Genomic DNA, 20,495 nt, shown 5'->3' with positions numbered 1-20,495 from the left:
GGCAGCGCCTGTGTCCGTGATATGTTGGCTTCATTTTTGCCAATAAAAATATGCATGTTATTGGGTTGTACGTATAAGCCAATACACCAACTGCCATTTTAAAAAGCCTTTAAGCAATGCAAACAACTGATAAAACAAAACACGCAACAGCTCATACCAAAGAAAAAAAAAAGTAAGTGCTATACAAACCGTCAGCACTCCTACTGATGGTGTGAGTGCAAACATGAAAGCAGCCCTTGAAGGTATGTAGTTCTCAGGTGAGCTCCTCAGTCAGCAGTACTTCTCAGGGAGTCCCCAAAACTCCAAAAACATCTATAGTCCATTCTGTTCCCAGTGTTGTCCTGGTGGAAATGGGCCCACTCAAAACTGTCTGCCCATGAATTAGGTGTAGGGTAACCAGTTGCAGATTTTAGTGTGTAAAGAGCTGTTATCCTGTGATAAGTTAGGCGGAATCTACAAAAAGACAGAGTTGTGGAAATGTTCAGATCATCATCGCCGCTTTTGGTGGAGGTATGAATCAGACCTTCAGTCTGTCTTTATTGAACAGTCGATCAAACAAGTTTTCAAAATATGTGTGTGTGTCCATGTGTGTAAATAGCTCTCTGTCTGATTAATAGCCATTTGTTAAAATCAAACAATATCCACACAGTGTTTTCTTTATCCCATCTGCAAACAGAACTTAAAAGCCGATGAATCTTAATCCTCTGTTTTTTGCCTGCTGTCTGTCTGAAGGGAAGTTTGACTGAAGCCATTTGGTGTGAACAGGCTGATTACAAACTCAGGCGAAATAATTGTTTTTTATTCATCAAAGCCTCCCCAGCAAAGCTTGAAGGGGTTGGGTGTACGTTTGCTTCTGTGAAAAAGCCACTTTCTACATTCAGTTTACTTCTCCCCATTTCACTTAAATCATATCTATCTATCTGTCCATCTATCTATCTATCTATCTATCTGTCCGTCCGTCCGTCCGTCCGTCCGTCCATCCTTCCTTGAAAAATTTGAAAACAAACAAACAAAAAAAGACATCTGTGTATTCCAGTCCATACGATCAGAGTTTTTGGTGGGAATGAATGGGTTTGGGGCTGACTGTCACAAAAAGGGTAGAAAGATTGAAAAATGTTAAGAGATGGATGAACACATTGGTGTGAAGGCCTGCTGCTTGTTTGACCCAGTCACCAAAAAACTTGAAAAATATGCCAGCCAGTGAAGTGTGATACTGCTGATGGTGATTCCTCAATATGCAAGCATGGTGCAAAACACACTACCTCCCTTGCACTGGATTTGCTTCGATATTATTGCTATTGGCAGCCGGGACAGCTTTGAGAAGCTGAGAAGCTAATTACATTACTATAACAGTATGTAGTATGGAGAGTGTCCCTGTGTGCTGGGTAAGATAAGATAAGATAAACTTTATCTTCCTGGAGGAAATTTGTCTTGAGCATAAAAAGGGCTAGACACAGCTGCGTGACACTCAGTACATAACAATACATTACCAAAGGAAAGACAATGTACAATGGACAGCATGGTATTACATGGACAGAAAAATTGAGGCGAAATATTGCACAAACCCCATAATAAACTAACCCAAACTATAAGACAATAATACTATTAAAAAGCCTAAAACATGTCATTGTGAAACCAATGATTCGCGACGAGACAAAACTGTTTTAGAACTATGCTGAGAAAAGTTGCAGCGGTGTGAATTGGCAGGTGTGAGCTCGACTCAAGTCGGCTCACGGTGTCACCTGCAACTCAGCTGCTCAAATTGCTGGCGGCTGGTTTTAGAACGTAAAACACGTCACCTGTTTCAACAGCCAATTGGCTTGTAGTGAAGTTCCGTCCTCACGGTTTGCTAGTGTTGAGTGGGTTGCTGCTGCTGCTCGCTTTATGTGCTTATGAAAAGCTGGATATCAGAACGGAAGTGCGGAGAGTTGTTGCAGAGAGATGGTGCACCGTCTCATCTAGTTATATTGGTGTGAACCAGCAAGTTTTTAGAACACTGCAGAACGGTGCATTGCAAGTAGTTGCCCATATCAACTCGTCTTGTTGCGAATCTTTGGTCTGAACTCGGCTTTAATTAACCTGCTCCTCAGCTCAGTGAGATGACACCATTATAAGGGATTAACAAGGTGTATGTTTAGTGATGCAATAGATGTTTAGAGGAAGGATAACTTAAAATGGTTACTTTTGCATCCGCCAGTTCTGTAGCATCTACACGACAGTAAAAGTTCATAATTATTATAAAGGATGTGTGTCAGATCGATTAGAATCCCGTGTGCATGTCTTAGTACAGTTTTGTCAGAGGCATTTTGGAGAGATAGATGTTCTTTCATGCCAATCACTTTAATTAATAGTTTTACCAAATTTGCAATTTTCATTGTAAACTGCACTGTCAGTGTATCATGCCATGATGCCATGTTGTATCTCATAATACTACCCAGCACTGCACTGTAGAGTGTAAACATGATCTCTGTACCTAAACTAAACAGTCTCAGTCTTTGAAGAAAGTGAATTCTTTGAGCCATCTTAACACAGATAATCCACATGGGCACTCAATCTTAGGTTGTTATCCATAATGATGCCTAGATATGCCAGGTGCACGCCTGCTCAATTGTACAGAAATCAATACTTACAGGGTCATGGGCTCTCACCTCCCAGGGATCAAATATCATTCCTTTAGTTTTGTTAATGTTAAGAATCAGGTGGTGGCTGTCACACTAAAGAAGCTATTGCTTCGTGGTACCCCAGAGGGCAGTCGTCCTTAGCTTAGAATGATCACATCATCAAGGAATTTGATGATACAGTTATTTGGCTGTCTGCCTCTGTATTCGTTTGTGTACAGTGTAAACAGAATAGGTGGACAGCCTTAAGGTATGCCTGTACTACAGTATTTGACCTCTGAGAGAGCTGTCTACCCTTACTGATGGTACCTGTTTGTTAAAAAAGACTAAAATTAATTAACTTGCATGTTATTTAACTTCTGTGCAAGTAAGTATGGTTAGATTGTATTAAAGGCTGGGCTATAATCTGCAAATAAGACACATACATAGGCCTTAGGATCTTCAAGGTGCCTACTGATTAAGTGTGTCACACTGATGACAGCACCCTCTGTACTCCGCCCCTGCCTGTAAGCAAATGTATGTATATATTTTAACACCTGCCATTAACAAGTAATTCTTTACCTGGATCAGCCTGACTGTGATAAATGCTACAAACAAACACTATGTGATGCAGGGAAGAAGGCTGCAGATGCATACAGCAGCAGAGTCTGTTGCCCATCAGTAACAGATGACTTGTGAAAGCAAAGTGACAGTTCTTTGGCTTCATGTGGTGACCCTTAGTCTGTGAGCGTGTGTGTCTGAGTGTTTGACTGCAAGAGAGAGAGAGCTGAAGAAAATGATCTTTTTGTGAAAGTCCAACTGGTAAAATGGCAAAAGCAGCAAAGTTCATTCTGTCATAGTCGTCTTTCCACTTTCAAGTTCATAAACTGCTGCTGAGCTTTTCACAGGAGAAACTCTTCAGGGTTTCTAAAAACTCAGCGGTGCTAAAACTGCTGTATTTGTTAGTGGGCTTATAGAGACATAGTTCATATGGGCTGACTGATTTTGTATGTTGTGCTAATACATTACTTTCTGTTGAGATGGCTTGACTTCATCAAAGATGCCTTGTCCAAACCTCCTTCACCCATAGGTCACAGCAACTGTATTTGACCACGTAGAAATAGAAAATGAGACATTCTGGTTTAACAAGCACTGAGCCCAAGGTTAGGGCTCGGAGGCAGCGGTGGCAACAGAAAAAAGAAATTTAATGATCCCAAGCTAAAAGGCCACATCACTGAAACACATGCTGCTAAACGTAAGCACAATTGACCCTGCGCTAAATCCCGCCCCCGGACACAGACTGGCCAATCATAACGTAGCATCGGGCCGGCTCAAACCAGTGTCCGACAACAACACAGCTGTGCTCCATTGACTCTAATGCAGTCGTTTCAGATTTCCTTCATTTTCAGGCTGGTTTTGTGGATTTGGAGCTAAATGTTGTGCCTGGGGCACGTCGTGTATTAATGATACTTGTTACCTGGAGAGGTAGGAAAGAGATTTACGTTTCTTCCCTGTTTCAAAACCAAAATCAAACCCTGAAAAGTGTAGGGTTAGCTAGCTAGCTAGTGAAGATATAGCCTACTGAATGTATACACATGCTGCTTTTGCTTATTAATGATTATAACAGAGAAAAAAAGACCGACCCTGCTGTGCAGGAACCAGTGAAGGGAAGCGGGGAAACTTTGCCGATATTCAGCCAGTTGTGTGTCAACATCTTGTGCATAGATGAATGTTGTTTGACTTCTCCCGGAGATCCCTGCTTGTCCGGCGGCGGAGGTCCGGGTACCAGCGGCACGGGGGTGAAGCCAAACACTGTTCATCTGTTCACACTGTGATGCCACACAGCTGGTTCAATATCAGCAAAGTTTCCCTTTATATTCATTGTCTTCTGTGGTGATCAGCAGTGGTGTGGTGGTTCACTTTTACTCTGTGATCTGTAGGCTATAGCTTCAATCTTTATTTTGTTACCTTGACTTCGTTGCTGTGTCAGTCTGACATCCTTAATATATCCTTCAAATGCATAGTGTAGACCCTTCTTTCTGCTTCTGGCTGAAATCACTTTTTTGTTTTTCCAAAAAGTTGAGAGTATTTCCCCAGGGAATGCAGTTAGCGACAGTGGGAGCGCCATGTCAGTCTAGCTCTGAAACCGGAAGTTTGTCGGACTTAACTAAGTAACTAAGGGGGGCGGGCCTTAGCGAAGGGTGAATTGATTCAATGAATTTACAATGAACAAATTAAATGCATATAAAAGGTTATGAGAACAAGCACCAACAAACAATCGAAATCCAAATCATAGTCACCACAGGAAGAATCAGTGGTTTACAAAATACTGTAGCTTTAAGCAGAAATGACTGTAGCACTGGCAGTTGAATAGAGAAAAGGTGAGCCATCCAACCTTACTTTGGAAATAGGAATACACAATTTCTGTAGGCTAGCAGCTGCCTGCCGACACATGACAGAATCAATCAATCAATCAATCAATCAATCAATCAATCAGTCAATCAATCAGCCTGCTATGTTAACTTACACAATTAATGGATGCCTCAGTCCCTCAGCTGGATCTTGGCTTAAATCCTCAGGGCAACCAGATTTCTTGCCACCAGTGACAATAATGGCAGTGGAAGCTAACTCTAACTTTTCAGTCAAGTTATAGTCTTATGCCAAAAACGATAGCTCCACCACCACAAACATTAATCCCTCTTCTTCTTCATCATTGACCTTTTCCTTGTTCTCATTATCCTTCATGTTTGGCTTCTTTCAGAGGCGCTTAAGACCCCCGCTAGCCCCTCTCCCTGCCACTGTTGCTTCAAGATATATGTCAACAGGTTTTAGGCCTGGAACTGAACACAACACTGAACAAGTCCTGAGTGTAGGTTTACCAGTTGGTATGTTAACTAGCTAGCTAGCTTACTGTCATTTCCTATTAATTCATGAGATGAGTAGACCTCCACTGATGAATCATTTTGTCAGTTATGGTCAGGGATTATTCCAGGCCCCTTGTGAGTTTTCTAATGTCTGCCAGTTGCCTGATATAAGACAGAATTTCCAACTCGTTACACGACGTTTCCGTCTTCATTGTGACATTGCGTCCACTCCAACCAATTTCCATGCAGGAGGAGGGATCCATTTTCCCCAACTCATTGCTCAAGACCAACATATCCACATAAATCTAATGCCATTTTAAGTCTAAGCTAATGCATAGCCATACCAATGTATTGTTTTGTCAGGGTTTTAAGAGGGGAGTGGAGCAAAGTAAAAACCAATGATGGTGTCAGGCGATGTTGAGAATGAATGAGAATGTTGATTTAGAACTGCCTTAGCAGCATCTACCTTGTCTATAGCGCTCACCATTGTTGTTATTACTTCTTACTGGTTGCGAAACACTGCTTGACCATGCTTGATACCAGCTTAAAAACAGCATTAGTCTGCCTGTGGCCCTGCTTGGCTTATTGTTTGTTCTAACATAGTGCTCATTGCTCATTTTTTATTTCAACCAAGAAACCACTGTTTCATGTCATGATGCCAGACAAATCAGTCAACTCATTGGAGTGGGTGGATTCAAAGGTCTGGCCCAGGCGAGTCTGTCAGGCTATTGTTGTTCTCAAATGTCTAAACACTAAATAAAGACATGCAATTTTACAGTGAATGTGTTTGGATGTTGGAGAAGCTGTGTTTGTGTGTTATGGATGTGTGTGTTTGTGTGTGTGTGTGTGTGTGTGTGTTCGAATGAGTGTGTATGTAGGCTACAGACTTGTCTAAATTAATGATCTGAATACAGCAAACCCAGACACACGAATGAATAAGCTCTTTTAAGGAAGACAGTGATTCACCTAAAAAACAAAAAATCAAGTTAAACAGCCAAATTAAATAGTCTAAATAAAATGAACGGGTAAATGCAGAGAGAGGCTAATGGAACAGTACTGGTGAATCTCAATTCTAGGAAAAAATAGCTAAGGTCTGTCCAAACAGTTGCTTGATATATTGTTAGATGCTTTTTAAAACAACAACAACAACAACAAAGGAGCCTTTAAAGTCCCTAAATCTAGTGTGACAGTTGCTAAATTAGTAACTATGTGTGTGCTGTCATGTGTGTTTGTGTGGCAGCTCTGAACTCAACAGAAACTCCAGTCACCATTTGCCTCCAGTCTCCCTTCCTTGTCCTCTTGTTTCTGAAGTAATACCAGATTCATGAAGTTCACTTGAGGTGAAACATTTTCAACATGCATGGCTGTGTCTTTGCCTCAGTTTGTGCCTCGCCTTGGGAGTTGATGTCCATTTGAGCTTGTGTCTTCCTGTTTACTTTGTATGCAGTCACGTCTGAGATCTGCTTCAGGTTCGTTCTGAACATACCCTAAAGGGTAACTACACCCATTTTCAAAATTCATGCATGTTACAGTATTTCTCTGGTCTAAGTCAGTCTAAAAATATTAGTAAATATAAACAACTCTCTCCCAAATCCAAAAACTAGAGTTCTCAATCTCAAATTTGTGATGTCTTCAAGTATAAAGTGTGGAATTGCTCCATAGGCAATGGTGAAAGATGTTATAGATGACACTGAGAGCACCCAGGGGAATGTTCTGAAAATATGGGTGCATTTTCAGTTTCAGTACTAAAAACACAACAAGAGAAAGCTTATATAAGTATAAAAAAGACTTTCTGGGTCCTCAAAACCAGGCTCCCATTAATTAGCCCCTTTCCCACTGCACAAAAAAGCCCACCAACACCCACTAGCATCTGACTTTTGTATTTACTGGGAAAGGGAAAGGCATTTACACCTGGGTCAAATTACTCTGCAGCAGTCACGGGTATTTATTAGCTCTAGCTACGATGACTCTGATTGGCAGAGATTGAAAATACTACCGTGGGAAGATGAGAAAATTATAGCCCATTTACTGGTGAGATGCAATGATAGGTCACCAATCAGCCCGTGTCCATACAAGCAGCGTTCGAACATCATTCAAAATTTAGTCAGTACTGAGTTTGAGAGAGAGATTGAATAACTCAGAGATACTGCTTTTTGCTGTTTACTTACCTGTTTTCCAGCCTGTTTGTGATGTTGAACTTGACACACAATAGAAAAACAATCTATTGCCTATTTTAAGCAGGTGTTTTCACATTTTTAAAAGAACTGCATTTGAGTGCTAATTTGGGTGAGCAAGTGGTTAATTGTCTGCGTCCAAAATCCATTCTAACATGCTATTTAGTAGGCTATGGAAGTTTTTTTATCGTGTCTGAAACCTTAGTATGAAAGCAATTGTGCGTGAATTGCATACTATTTCTGGGAGATATTACGTTGTGCAAACACTGGACACTATGGCAGTTTAAATGTCCCACAATGCTATGCATTAGTGATTTAACAGTTCATTATAGTGGGCAACCAAGGCAGCTCCGTAATGTCAATAAGTAGTAAATACCTCTCAAGGGAACAATAGCTTTGGTAATGAGTCTGCTGCCTGGTGTGCAATTAAGGAAAGTCTATATGAAGTACTGTGGAAGCTAGCTAGTGACATGGCTCCACAGATGTCTGATTGGAATCATCCAAAAAGCTATTTGGATGGTGTGCCATGAAAGTTGGCACACACATAAACATTATACTTCCTGCTAAACACCAGCTTGTTAGCGTACTAATGTTAGCAGCTAATTTAGGCATCTGGCAACAAAAATGCTGGTGACAGATTGTTACACAATAGCTTTGCCTGTAGTTTGTATTTCCTAACATCCAATGTTTCACAAGTAAAAAAAATAAATAAAACATTAAACATTAATCCTACAGACGTGATGAAAACCAAAAAAGAGCGGGTCATCATGTATGCAGATGCTGGTGGTCTAACCGGCACAGAGACTATCAGGAAGTGGCGTGGTAATTAGCGTGTATGAAAAGATACATAGTACTGTAATAGAGCGCTCAAGGGATGACATTTTTCTGTAGGCAGACATGACAGTCAGTGTCGCCCTGGTTCTATTGTCAGAAAGCCTGTGGGATTTTTCCATTAGATTTGGATTATTGCAGAAAATAGTATCTGTGTCAAACAAATGTTTACAATAATTACACGTTTTGTCCTGCAAGATAATCTTTACAAATGGATTTTTGAAGTGTAAATGCAACCCCCAGAAGAAAAAAAAAAAAAAAAGCTACCGCCATGCTGTGAACAAACTACACTGCAGTCACATGACTTGACATCGCCACCACAATGAGGCTGTAAAACTATGTTTAGCATGATGACATTCTGTTCTCATTTGGCCACTTGTTAGCAGTTTTTTAGATCGCATAAAAACTTCACGAGTGGGCCATTTATTGATGTATTTTATGTTGTAGAATAAAAAGTCTCTTAGGATATTTTAACCACAGACCTTGTTTAAGGCATCTAACCAAAAATCCATTCGCGGTGGTACCAGGATTGCTAAAACGCTTGCTCATTTCCAGGTTTTAGGACTCATTCCTGGAGCTCTCTATATACACAAAAGTATTTGAAGGATAGTACACATATTGGGAATGTTGTGCTTAGCATGTGGTTTTGGACACAGAAATTGTCTGTGGATCAGCTCAGGACTTGTATATGATGACATCACAAGTTTGAGACTTACTTCTTAGTTTTTAAATGAACTGACAGCAACACAGTATTATACACAACATTGTCCCCCTTATTAATGCAGTGTTTTGTCATTGTATCTTACTACACTGCACCTCACCTCAGAGGGCTCAGATGGAATATAAACAGTGGCATGTGTATTCTTTAACATTCATTTTTCACTTTTGTTCTGTGTTTTATACACTGTGATGATTCATGCTTTTGTGGAACAACTTTTTCATGCACTTCCGTCTCTCCCAGGCCTCCGTATAAACCCTGTGGCTATCTCTACTTGTATTTTGTTTGCTATCACGCCTCCTACTGGTCTTTGCATCTCTGCAGCAGCCTGCAGAGTGTAAATTGTAATTATCACCTCGCTATCCAGAAATACCCACGCAAACCCTGTGGCGTAGAACATCTGAGGCTTCAGAGGGTTTTCAGACAAGTGTGTGTGTGTGAACACACTTCTGAGAGCCTGCTAAGAGGATCAAAAATACATCTGTGTTCCACAGTGTGAATTCCTGTACAAATACCATTATTAAAGCCGTTTTTGGGCCCTGTCTGCCAGATATGCACAATAAAAACTTTGGGGAAGTAATTCAACTTGGAAAATGTCTTACCAGTCACTTCGCCATATCTTATCAAACTTGACCACAGCTTTCAATGTAAAATATTGTTTATTGCAAACTTACAGCTCCAGAGGCAGCAGTGTCTCATACCATCCGGTACTGTATATACTGAATCATTTGGGGAATTGTTATGTGAAGATGTACTGTGCTATGTATCTAGTTTGGAGTTATATAGACTGAGCGAAAAGTTGCTGCTGCCTCAACATACCCTTGTGTTGACTTGAAGTCAAGTCAATAAATGTATGGACAAATGCTTGAAGGGTAACAATTGATTTGTGTCGAGCGGAGGAATAAGTTTAGACGAAAAAGGGAGCATATCTCAAATATGTTGCAGGGTCATGTCAAACTCAGGAACGACATAATAATTTCATCATCATCATCATTAACATCATCCTCATGGAGCCTTTCAGCACAAAACAGTGGGTGAGACAGCAGTTGCCTTTGTAGGTCAGTCTGTAAACACAGAACGAATGGAACTGAATTGATGACGCTGGATGTACAAACTCCTCTGCTTCCTGCAACACCAGTGTGTATTTCTCATGCTTTGCCCCCATTTATAGATAGCAGAACATGACAAAATGTCTCTCAATCCAATACACAAATATAACACACCTGCTTACATTAAAATTGTTATAGAGTTAGATCAACATCTTTCTGAAACAATGTCAAAAATGTTAAACCAATACGTGATAGGACATGAATGAATGAATGAATGAATGTAGGTTTATTTCGAACATGTTAGAATAAAGTACAAAAAAAACCCAAATCAAAATAAGCAAAGACAACTAAAAACAATGTAATGTCCACATGTCCGAAAAGGAGTAGGAAGAAGCATGAGCTTATTTAGTCCTACCCCTTTTTCCATCTCTCAGTAAATAAATCTACTGATAATCATCAGTTCACTTCCTGTCTCCTTTTCTGTTATATACATGTTCCCAAAATAATTTAATCTAGATATTTACATATGTACAGAAAATAAACAAACAAAATACAAACAAACAACAATATGTGAGATCCCCCGGTGATTGTCAATGCCCTTCTTCCTCCCTGTACCTTGTGAAAACCATGTGTTTGTACTGCTTCTTGAACTGGCTCATGCTTGGACATTGCTTAAGGTCCCCACTCAGTCCATTCCGCAACTTCACTCTGCATATTGAGATGTAAAACGTTTCTAAAGTAGTGCGCACACACAGATGTTTAAAATTTAGTTCCCCCCTGAAATTATACTCTCCCTCCCTTTTAACATTGTTACAATGATATGATTTGTATTGCATTGCATTTTACTGTGCGGGTACACTGTGCATTTTCTGATTAGCCCCTTCAAAAATAATTACAGAAATTATCATCCCTTAGCTTAAAGGTCTACTGTGTAGGATTTAGTGACATCTAGCTGTGAGGTTGCAAGTTGCAACCAATTAAAACTTTTCCCCTGTGCCAAGTGTAGGAGAACTATGGTGGCTGACAGAAAAAAAATGCGAAATGTGAATGGCTCTCTCTAAAGTGAGTAAGTGGTTTGTTTATTCTGAACTACTGCATTCAGGACATTTTCATAAGGAGCCGAATCTCCTCCTTTTCAAAACAAAAGATATTGGTGAGTTAAACCAGTAGAAACACTGAATTAAGAAGTTTCACGATAAAAAAAAAAATCAGTGTTTTTCCAATATTCTCATCATGGAAGGGCTGCTTACTGCGTTGGCTAAAGCAAATGGTTCTACAGAGTAGACATAAGCAGCATTCCATTTCTGTTATTATGCCTCCTTAAATCCTACACACTAGACTTTAAGGTAATTCACATGAATTCACGTTTGCAGATGACCCCACAGTAACAGCAATTAGTCCATGAGCCAAGACCCCAAAATTGACCCACGACAATAAAATGGGTGGGCAGTTTCTAGTTTGCTTTATTGACTTGCTACACATCTCTATTTCACAATTTGGCATGATAGCCATTGCAGACTGGTAGCTTAGTGATGGTTATCATGCGTTAAATATAAGGACCCCTGTGCAGAAACCAGTAACTGTGTATGATGCCTGTTTGGTACTATGGTGTTTGTTAACTACTTGTTGACTACTCAGGCTGTCTAAATCAATCCAATATATTCTTAAGATATTTAAGAACTGAAAAAATGATATTATTGGCTACCCAGATAAAATATGAGGCTGCTACAACCTTCTTTTTTAAAATTCTGCATAGGCGGAAATTACATTTTAATTTTTCTCTTCTGTATTTATTCACATCAGAGTAATTACGTAACATTTACAGTCTTTTAGACACCAGATTTGAAATCTCAAAAGTCTTACCTTTCACCAGGTACCAGATTTATGGATGTAGCCCTTATAGTTCTGGAGATATACTCATTTTTATATGTGTATGGTGTTTCAGGCGGAATGAACATAAAACATGAAAGGTTTATTTATATCAAGATCCCTATGCCTATGGTAATAATAACTATATGATTCACCTGCAAGACTGATGTTTCTGAATTTAAGGAAAATGATAACATACTCATGAAACAAATAAACACTTTTTACCTTTGAAGCAATCATTTGAACAAAGAACTAGAAAAAATAGATTATGATCCTTATGTCAAAGAATGTGGAGCACACTAGTACAGTATTTCAAGTATTTCAAGGCCCTACTCAAGATCAGTCGTCAGTTTCTGAGTCAGTCAAGGTCATCCTCTTGGGGTTGATTGTCACATGTTTGCAACTTGCACTGGTTGGTACATTTCAAGCCATTGCTCATGCACTGGCATTCTGGAAGCTTGCATCTACGACTGCAGTTGCAGGACAGCAGCTGCAGCACTGTCTCAGGGGCTGGAGATCCCCGCATCCATTCCAGGGTGAACTGACCATCATCATTTCTGGCCCAGCCATGTTCAACTGTGCTTGGGACTTGCAGCTGTTGCTGGAGACTACCTCTCCAGAGGTCAGTCTGGAAGTTGGCACGCATAGCATGCATAAAGAGGCAGTCCTCGCATGGTGGTAGCTGGCTAGATTCAAGTTCCCCACGCCATGCGCAGAAAAGTTGGTAGTGGTCTGTCTTGATATCCTCTGTCATTGCAAGTGCTGAGTACAGTTTACACGTGAATGCTTGCAGCCTCTTGAACAGGTCAGGGGAACTTCCCAGAACTGCCCCAGCTCAAGGAACACTTCTTGGAAATGCTCTGATCTTGTGATAAGCTTCAAGGCTCGAAGCTTACCACAGCCTGCAAAGGCACTCACAGTATCACATCCGGTGAATGCATGCATGCCAGTTACAGACACCGTCTCCCAGCCCCTGACGTAGCATGGTGATATCAAGATACCTAACCCGGTTCTTTGTTCCATATTTTTCTGGAATAAGGGACAGGAGATGTCAGCAGAGAATGCCAGGCAGAGCACCAGCACGTCAGTGTCATCAGCTGCTACTACAACAGCACTGTAGCCTTCCTTTGCAGCATGAGCTGCATGCAAAATGATTCTTGTGTCAGCCTCCTCTTGGTTTGACTGCAGGCCCTCAACCTCTGCCCAGTGATCCTTGGTGATGTGCAAGCAGCTTTCCTCACTGGCAATGTACAACTGCTTGTCATTCAGCTTGTGTCTTAGCTTGGGTGTCTTCAACTCAACCACCAAGAAACTTATGGGGTTTGTCTTGTTGGCCGAGCTCCCGAGAAACCTTCTCCATTGCTGAATCCGGTGACCTGGTGCAATGTTTTGGACCTGTATTCCTGTGGTGCAACCCGATTCTCTCTCTCTGCATACTTGATTGATTCCTCCCGATATACATCAAGACCACATCAATCCTCTGGCTTATGGCTCCTTCATGTAGGATTTGATTCAGGACCGAGTCTGCAAGTTGAGAGAAGGTCTGCTCATTGCCCTTCATCTTCTGAACCAGACTCATCCCATCGATGATGGTAGCAGATGGCTCAGGGATGGTCTCTCCTGGTAAGACTTGCTTCTCCAGTTCCCTGGCCAGAACGGCTTTGCTGGTTTTTCTCAGGGTCCCGTCCCCATTGGCGAGTGACCATGGCAGTGGCAAAGCTGTTAAATAAATAGCACATTCATAAATTCAGGGACATGAAAAGACACAAGTCTGCAGCCATGCTAGCAGCTTTGTGAGGTGGTGCTTTGAGCTAAATGTTAACATTAGCATGCTAGGATGCTTATATTAGGCATGTGAATTGTTTACCATGATCATTATTTTAGTCAAGCACAATAGTATGCTAACTTTCACTAAGTAGCAATAAACACAAAGTATAACTTTGGAGGAGGGGAAGGGGTCAAAGGGTACAGATGGCCCCAGCCCAAGGCCAAGGGAGAGCCCATGAAAAGGTCTATGGTTGAGGTAGTCAAGTACAACAATTTACCTACTGATATATATCACTGACAATACAATATAGTATATGTATTTACATGATTAAATAAATGTTTTTTAAACATTAAAACACATTTTCATGTGCCATCTGATACTCCCCCTGGTGGTATTGTGAAATGGTGCGGTCCCTTTACAGCGGGGGTCAGATGCACGATGCGGAGAACTCACAAGGGACGCTAATGTAAACATGTGAGGCGCACTGCAGCCTGATTAGCTAAGTCAGAATGCCTCACCAAAATCAGGGGCTCCTAAGGAAAAAGCAGGGTACAGAGAGAACAAGAATATGAAAGGATCAGAGAGGTGATGGCCAAATGTCTGACAAACAATGTGAAGAAGCACCAGGTATGACAGGTAGAGTTGAAGGTGAGGAGTGAGGCAGACTAGTTTTTAGCAAATAAAACCTGCTGTAATGGGCTAAGTTTCAAAAGCTAAGATTTTATGGTATTTTGTCAGAAAGGCTTCAGTATTGGATCACAATATAACTATACATAACTTTCTATTACTGTCATATTTCCTACACCTACAGTCAATTTTTGACATGATTACACAGGAGAACTGACAAGAAATGTGGAAATCTATGTTCATGTGGAAAAGATCATGCATAAAGATTCAATCCTAATTGGAAAAAAAGGTTAAGAGTGTACAGAAAATTATTCACAACACTGTGAAGCATCAGTTCAGTCAGTAAAATGGGCTGGTTGGGGTGCAGGGGCCATGCTAGAGAAGTGTGGGTTCTTAAGCAATTTTTGCAGCTGGGCCCCTTGTGAATCTTTTCTGCCACTGATATCCCTTTCACAGTGTAGACACATGTGCACAGATGAAGAAAATTACATTAAGCATTCAATATTCATAATCTGCCAGTTCACCTTCCACCTCTCTGTCTCTCTCCTCCTGTCTCTTTCATCCTCTCTCGCCATCTCTGTTTCACCTCCTTCCCCTCTGTGCTCCACAGTGCTGGGATGAGGTGTTGTGCCCCTACATGCCATTTTGATGTAGTGTGAAGTAACTGCTGGTCGGGCTTAGGCGCTATTGCCGATAAATACAAATTGAGGTGGGAAGTGCCGGGCGGCTCAAGGTCACCTGGGAGGATCGTTTCAGAATGTGGTTTCATTTTTTGATCCAGTAATGAGAGAAGGGACCTGGATTCCAGGGCTGCTGAATGCCCCCCCGCCACCCTCCACCCATCTACTGATCACAGCTCAATCACTGCTCTGGCTTCTAACCGCTGTACCTCGGTTGCTCAGGTACTATCATCACTCATTTTTATCACACATGTGCTCACACTGTTTTTAACAACGTCAGCTTATGTCTTTAAAATTAAAAACTTCCCCTGCACACAATCTGCTTTTATCCACGAAGCTGGTGTGTGCTCACAGATTGGTTGTAACACTTGTCTAATTAAGGGGCTAGGCCAAAGGTTAATGAGTGTGTTATCAATTATCTGATAAAGACATGGTTGGGTGCTCATCAACACCTTAAAGAGAGCCATATACCATAGACTGGTCATTTACTGGAATAATTTATTATTCTTTATCATAAAAGCCCTATGTAAAATTGCTTTTAAAGGAATAGCTCAACATTATAATTATTATAATTTTTCTTTCTTGTCAAGAGTTAGATGAGAGGACAGATACCACTCTCATATCTCTTGGGTTAATAAATGGCTATAGCCAGCAGCTGGTTATCTTAGCTTAACATAAAGACTGGAAACAGGACGAACAGCTAGCCTGGTTCTGTCCAAAGGTAGCAGTATCCGCCCACTTTTTCTGTGGACCCGAGGAGGGACAGCCTCAGATCTCATTCCTAGGTCGTCAAATACGGATGCTTCGTAACCCAATCTTGGCATATGATGTTGATGCCAGTAGCAGCCTTAAAGGGACATTGTGTAACATTTTCAGTTGTTTATTGGCAAAAACTGATGTCTGCATTCATAAATATGTCATCACTGGTGTACTATTACCTCCACCAATAATATGACTTATTCTCGTAAAAGGAGAATTTCGGATTTGTTTGTACATTGTGCGGGTAAGTCGTCTGTGGGGTTCCATTACGTTTCGCCATCTTGAGAATACACCCGCCAGCAAGGGACATACAGCACCGCCTTCGGCGTTTTCGTTGAGAGCCAGGCCAGCACTGCGTGACTGAGGAGTCGAAGGAGAGGAGCAAGAGGCGCTTCGCTACTACCCTGGCAAATTTGAAACAAAGTCCCACTCTTTGAGCATAATGCAGGATCATGCATATGCAGCATCATGGGAGACGGAATCCTTGTCGCCAAGAAAGCGCAAAAGGGAATAGAAAAGGCAGCGTGACCGGCGAATTAAAAAAACGAAGGCCCACATCGGGGTAGCCTTTCCCAGGTAGAGAGAGCTGCTGAGGGAGAATGGTAATGCAATCACAGGCCAGCGCCGCTGTTGGCTGTTAGCCGCTGTTAGCGGCCAGTCGCTAACAGCCTCATCCCTCTCCTCGCATCACTGCGCCGCTGTTAGCTGTTAGCCGCTGTTAGCCGCTGTTAGCGCTGGCCTGTGATTGTATTACCTTTCTCCTTCAGCAGCTCTCTCCACCTGGGAAAGGCAACCCCAATGCTGACCCTTGTTTTTTTAATTCGCCGGTCACGCTGCCTTTTTGATTCCCTTTTGCACTTTCTTGGCGACGAGGATTCCGTCTCCCGTGATGCTGCATAATACATGATCCTGCATTATGCTCAAAGAGTGGGACTTTGTTATGCGGCAGTAGTGCCGCTGGCCACTAACAGCTGTTAGCGGCGCAGTAATGCGAGGAGAGGGATGAGGTGTGTGAGGTTGAGCCACTTGTCAGTTGTCAAAGGACAAGACGTGATTGGTTTGTTTCAATTTACATCCGCCCCAACAGTCCTACGTTGTAAACACAGCCAGCATGGTGAGGAGGGGGTTTGTCAACTCGCGTCGCGTGTGTCTGTGTAGGAGCCTGAATGAATACTCCATGTAGTATCGGATGACATGGTTTCATCAGTGTTATCATAGCTTTTTGGTACACAGCGGCTACAGTTGTTGCAATACATGTTTGAAACAGTGAGGCGCTAGAGTGCGCCATCTGTTTGAATACAATATATGATTTCAATGTTAGATGGGAGAAATTCCTACACACTGTGGCTTTAAGTGTCTGTATGAGACGCACTGGGCCTTCAGCTAACTACAATGTGTTCCTATCCATGGGAATACTTGAGGCTGAGAGCAACTGATGTTGTATTAAGAGTGAGAAAGTCCATGTAGGATGGGAGAAGGGGGAGGTGGATGTGTCAAACAAAATAAGATTTTTACTCAGAAGTTCATGTCCTGTGTGACACCAAAAAGTCAATGCTGTTTTAACATAACATTATGTAACTAACACACCTACGACCTGTGTGAAACCAAAACTCACCATCGTTTAAACGTAACATTGTGCAATTTGAATGATGTCGACACATCATTCATGTGACATATTTACATCACATTACGTCACGTTACATTATTGTTAGGTAAGATACGTACCTATTTTAACCCAAGACATAATCTTTTTTCTGAACCTAACCAAGTACTTTTCTTGCCTAAACCTAACCACAACCATTTCACAACAGTAACACATAGTGACAACAACATGTCACTATGTGTTTCAGCTAAGCATCACATAGAGATGCTATAGAGGGCCCTGTGCAATGCTATTGATGATTTTCACATTGGTAGGGACATAAAAGTGCTCCATGGCGGCGACCTGTACATTGATGATTTTTTAATGCAATTTCACGTCATGTGAAACTGATCACATATCCACACTAAATACAAGAATGTCTTGGTTAATGTATTCTCTAATGTTATCAGTTACATGAATACACTGATAACTTCACCACGTGTCCGTATGTGCTTCCCAGGGTAAACTATAATAATAACAATAACAGTATACTCCGAAGGGGCTTAACTTCAGTACCAGTCTGCAGTTGGGATGGTAATAGTGATCCGAATTGATATTGATATCGGGTAAAAACATATATTATGCATGAATCAATATTTTTACTTACCCCTAGTCACAATGCTGAATCTCACTATCAACATATATCCTTCATGATTCAATCTCACCTGTGAGGCTCCTGTCTCTCCTCTATCTCCTCCTGTCTCTCTTCCATTTCCTTCCGTCTCTCTTCCTGCCTCTCCTCCTCCATCTCCTCCATCTCCTCCAGTCTCTCTACTACTTGTCATCTGACAAAAAATGTATTGATGCAAGACATGTGAACAGTGGGACAATCTAAGATGCAACAGTCATAGATTTTGATTGGTGTAGCCTGAGGAAAACATACTGTATGTTTTACAATTGTGTAATTCATTAAACAACATCTGAATGTATATAGGCTAAGAACAGCCATAATGTCAACACAAGTTAGTCAGCTTCATCATGTTAAACATAAATAAAGTAAATCAACAAAAATGTAAATGCTCCAAAATAATTATAATACAAGTGTGTGCAAAATGTTGCACTTACACCCAATATCTATTACATGAATATGACTCAGTGTTCTTACTGGGTGTTTTTACTGGGAGCAGTGGATTTCTATTCTCCTAAGTCTCTCCTTCACACACCATGGATGCTGAAGACTGTCACTGAAGGAGCTATTATTTGTAGTGTTTACACTTTATTTATTCAGACTGTTTACATCTTACTAAAAAACATTAATTTGAACTGTGTCATCATGACATCTATGATTGCTGATGGAGCACGTGAAGTGGAATTTCATGTTCTCTGGCATATAATATTGATCTAATAGTTGCCAAATTTAGCTCAGCTAGTATTAACGTTAGCTCGTTAGCATCTCATTATCTAGCAAAGAGTTGCCAAGGAACGTCATTCAGTTAGCCTAACATCAACAGGAGTTTGTTTAGCTTATTTACTGAACCAACAGACCCACCATTCACACTCGGCGCTCCGCTGTGGAGCGCTAACGGTGATGCGGGTGTATGTGACGTTCCCTCACGGACTGTCGTGAACTGTACGGTGACGCGCACCCACAAAGTCAGTGGAGAGAGCAGCGCTGGGGAGGACCAATCACACGTTACCAAAATAAAAGTAGAGCCAATCGATGAGCAATATGAGGTTAGAGGCGGGACGTATGGTAGACACCAACGATTGTTAACCCTTTGTGTACCACATTGAGCGGACACCGACAGCCAGTGTTTATATTGGTAGGGACAATACAGAGGGGGCTGAATATTGGTAGGGACGTGTCCCTACCGTCCTTACCCAATCCTACGGCTATGGAGAATGGGTTGGTAGGGAAAGCCATTTCACTGATGACAGCTTATAGATATCAAATAAACATATAAATACTAAGTGGCTCCATAAACAAGTAATGGATTTATCTTTTTGAGGTATTGTAAAATACAATCTAACTGCTACAAAATACAGTGATCATATTTGCAGTGATCAAGCACTTATATAGATCAAAATGCTTGGGACAGATTCATTCCCATGTGAATGTAGTTTAAATATTTGCTTATAGTAATCTAGTAGTCCGCTCACAGTGCTCACCTTGGGTCTTTTCAAACATGGTACAGCCCAGTCACCAAAAGAAAAATCTCATGTTTGTTTTATACACAGCATATCAACATTTGTAAAGTGATGTATACTTTCTCTTTGGGAGGTAGAGGGTACAGTGGAGGACATGTCATCTAGGCAAACTGCCTGCCAAGCTACAGACTACAGAAGACCACTGTTCAAGACCAACAAACAATAAAACTGGTTGTGTTTCCACGGTAGAGTTGCCACCCGTCCCGTTTTTCCCAGAATTGTTCTCTTTTTTCATCAGCTGTCCCAGGAATCCCGTTTTTCCCAGAATTGTTCTCTTTTTTCATCAGCTGTCCCAGGAAAAAAAATCTCTCCCGGGACACAATTTGTCCCGTTTTTTGGGGAAAATGCAGCAGCAGCAGGCCAAGGAGTCCATCCAGAATCAGTGCAACAGGCTCAAGAACATCTGTGTCAGTGTCAGAGAGACAGCAAAGAGGTAAGAGGAGCTGTGGGAAGTCCTAACAGTTCACTTAGTATATTTGCACATCCAATCATGTTTTAATTTGTATTTTTTTCCATTTATATTTAACCCTACGGGCCCGAACGACGCATAGTGTGTCCAAATTCACACCTGTTCTTCTCTGTGGTTTTTCTCCGCGACCATGCGTCATAGCGTGAAGCCACGCATATCACGTGAAACAGCGGAATCGCAGCTTTCCCAATGTTTTCACAGCGAAAAAAAATGATAAAGTTACACTAAAATTATGTATAACAGAGCTTTCATACAGCTTTGCACACACATTACTCTTGGATGGATTACTCGCGAATGCAG

General features: G+C 41.3%; 1 protein-coding gene across 1 annotated transcript in view; it reads right to left on the bottom strand.

The window, feature by feature from the left end:
• LOC126382481 (uncharacterized) overlaps nt 1–19,706 on the bottom strand; it is a 30,576-nt gene extending 10,870 nt beyond the window's left edge. Inside the window, exons 1-2 of the mRNA XM_050032366.1 lie at nt 19,688–19,706; nt 13,622–13,821 (exon numbers count right to left, since the gene is read on the bottom strand). Coding sequence (XP_049888323.1) covers nt 13,622–13,821; nt 19,688–19,706 — 219 coding nt within the window. The remainder of the gene's footprint in view (nt 1–13,621; nt 13,822–19,687) is intronic.
• Between the last annotated feature and the right edge of the window lie 789 nt (nt 19,707–20,495).

The sequence above is a fragment of the Epinephelus moara genome, chromosome 21 (genome assembly GCF_006386435.1).
Source record: "Epinephelus moara isolate mb chromosome 21, YSFRI_EMoa_1.0, whole genome shotgun sequence".
Classification (NCBI taxonomy): Eukaryota; Metazoa; Chordata; class Actinopteri; order Perciformes; family Serranidae; genus Epinephelus; species Epinephelus moara.
Note: the sequence above shows the minus strand (reverse complement) of the source record. Positions and strands in the feature narration are given on the sequence as shown.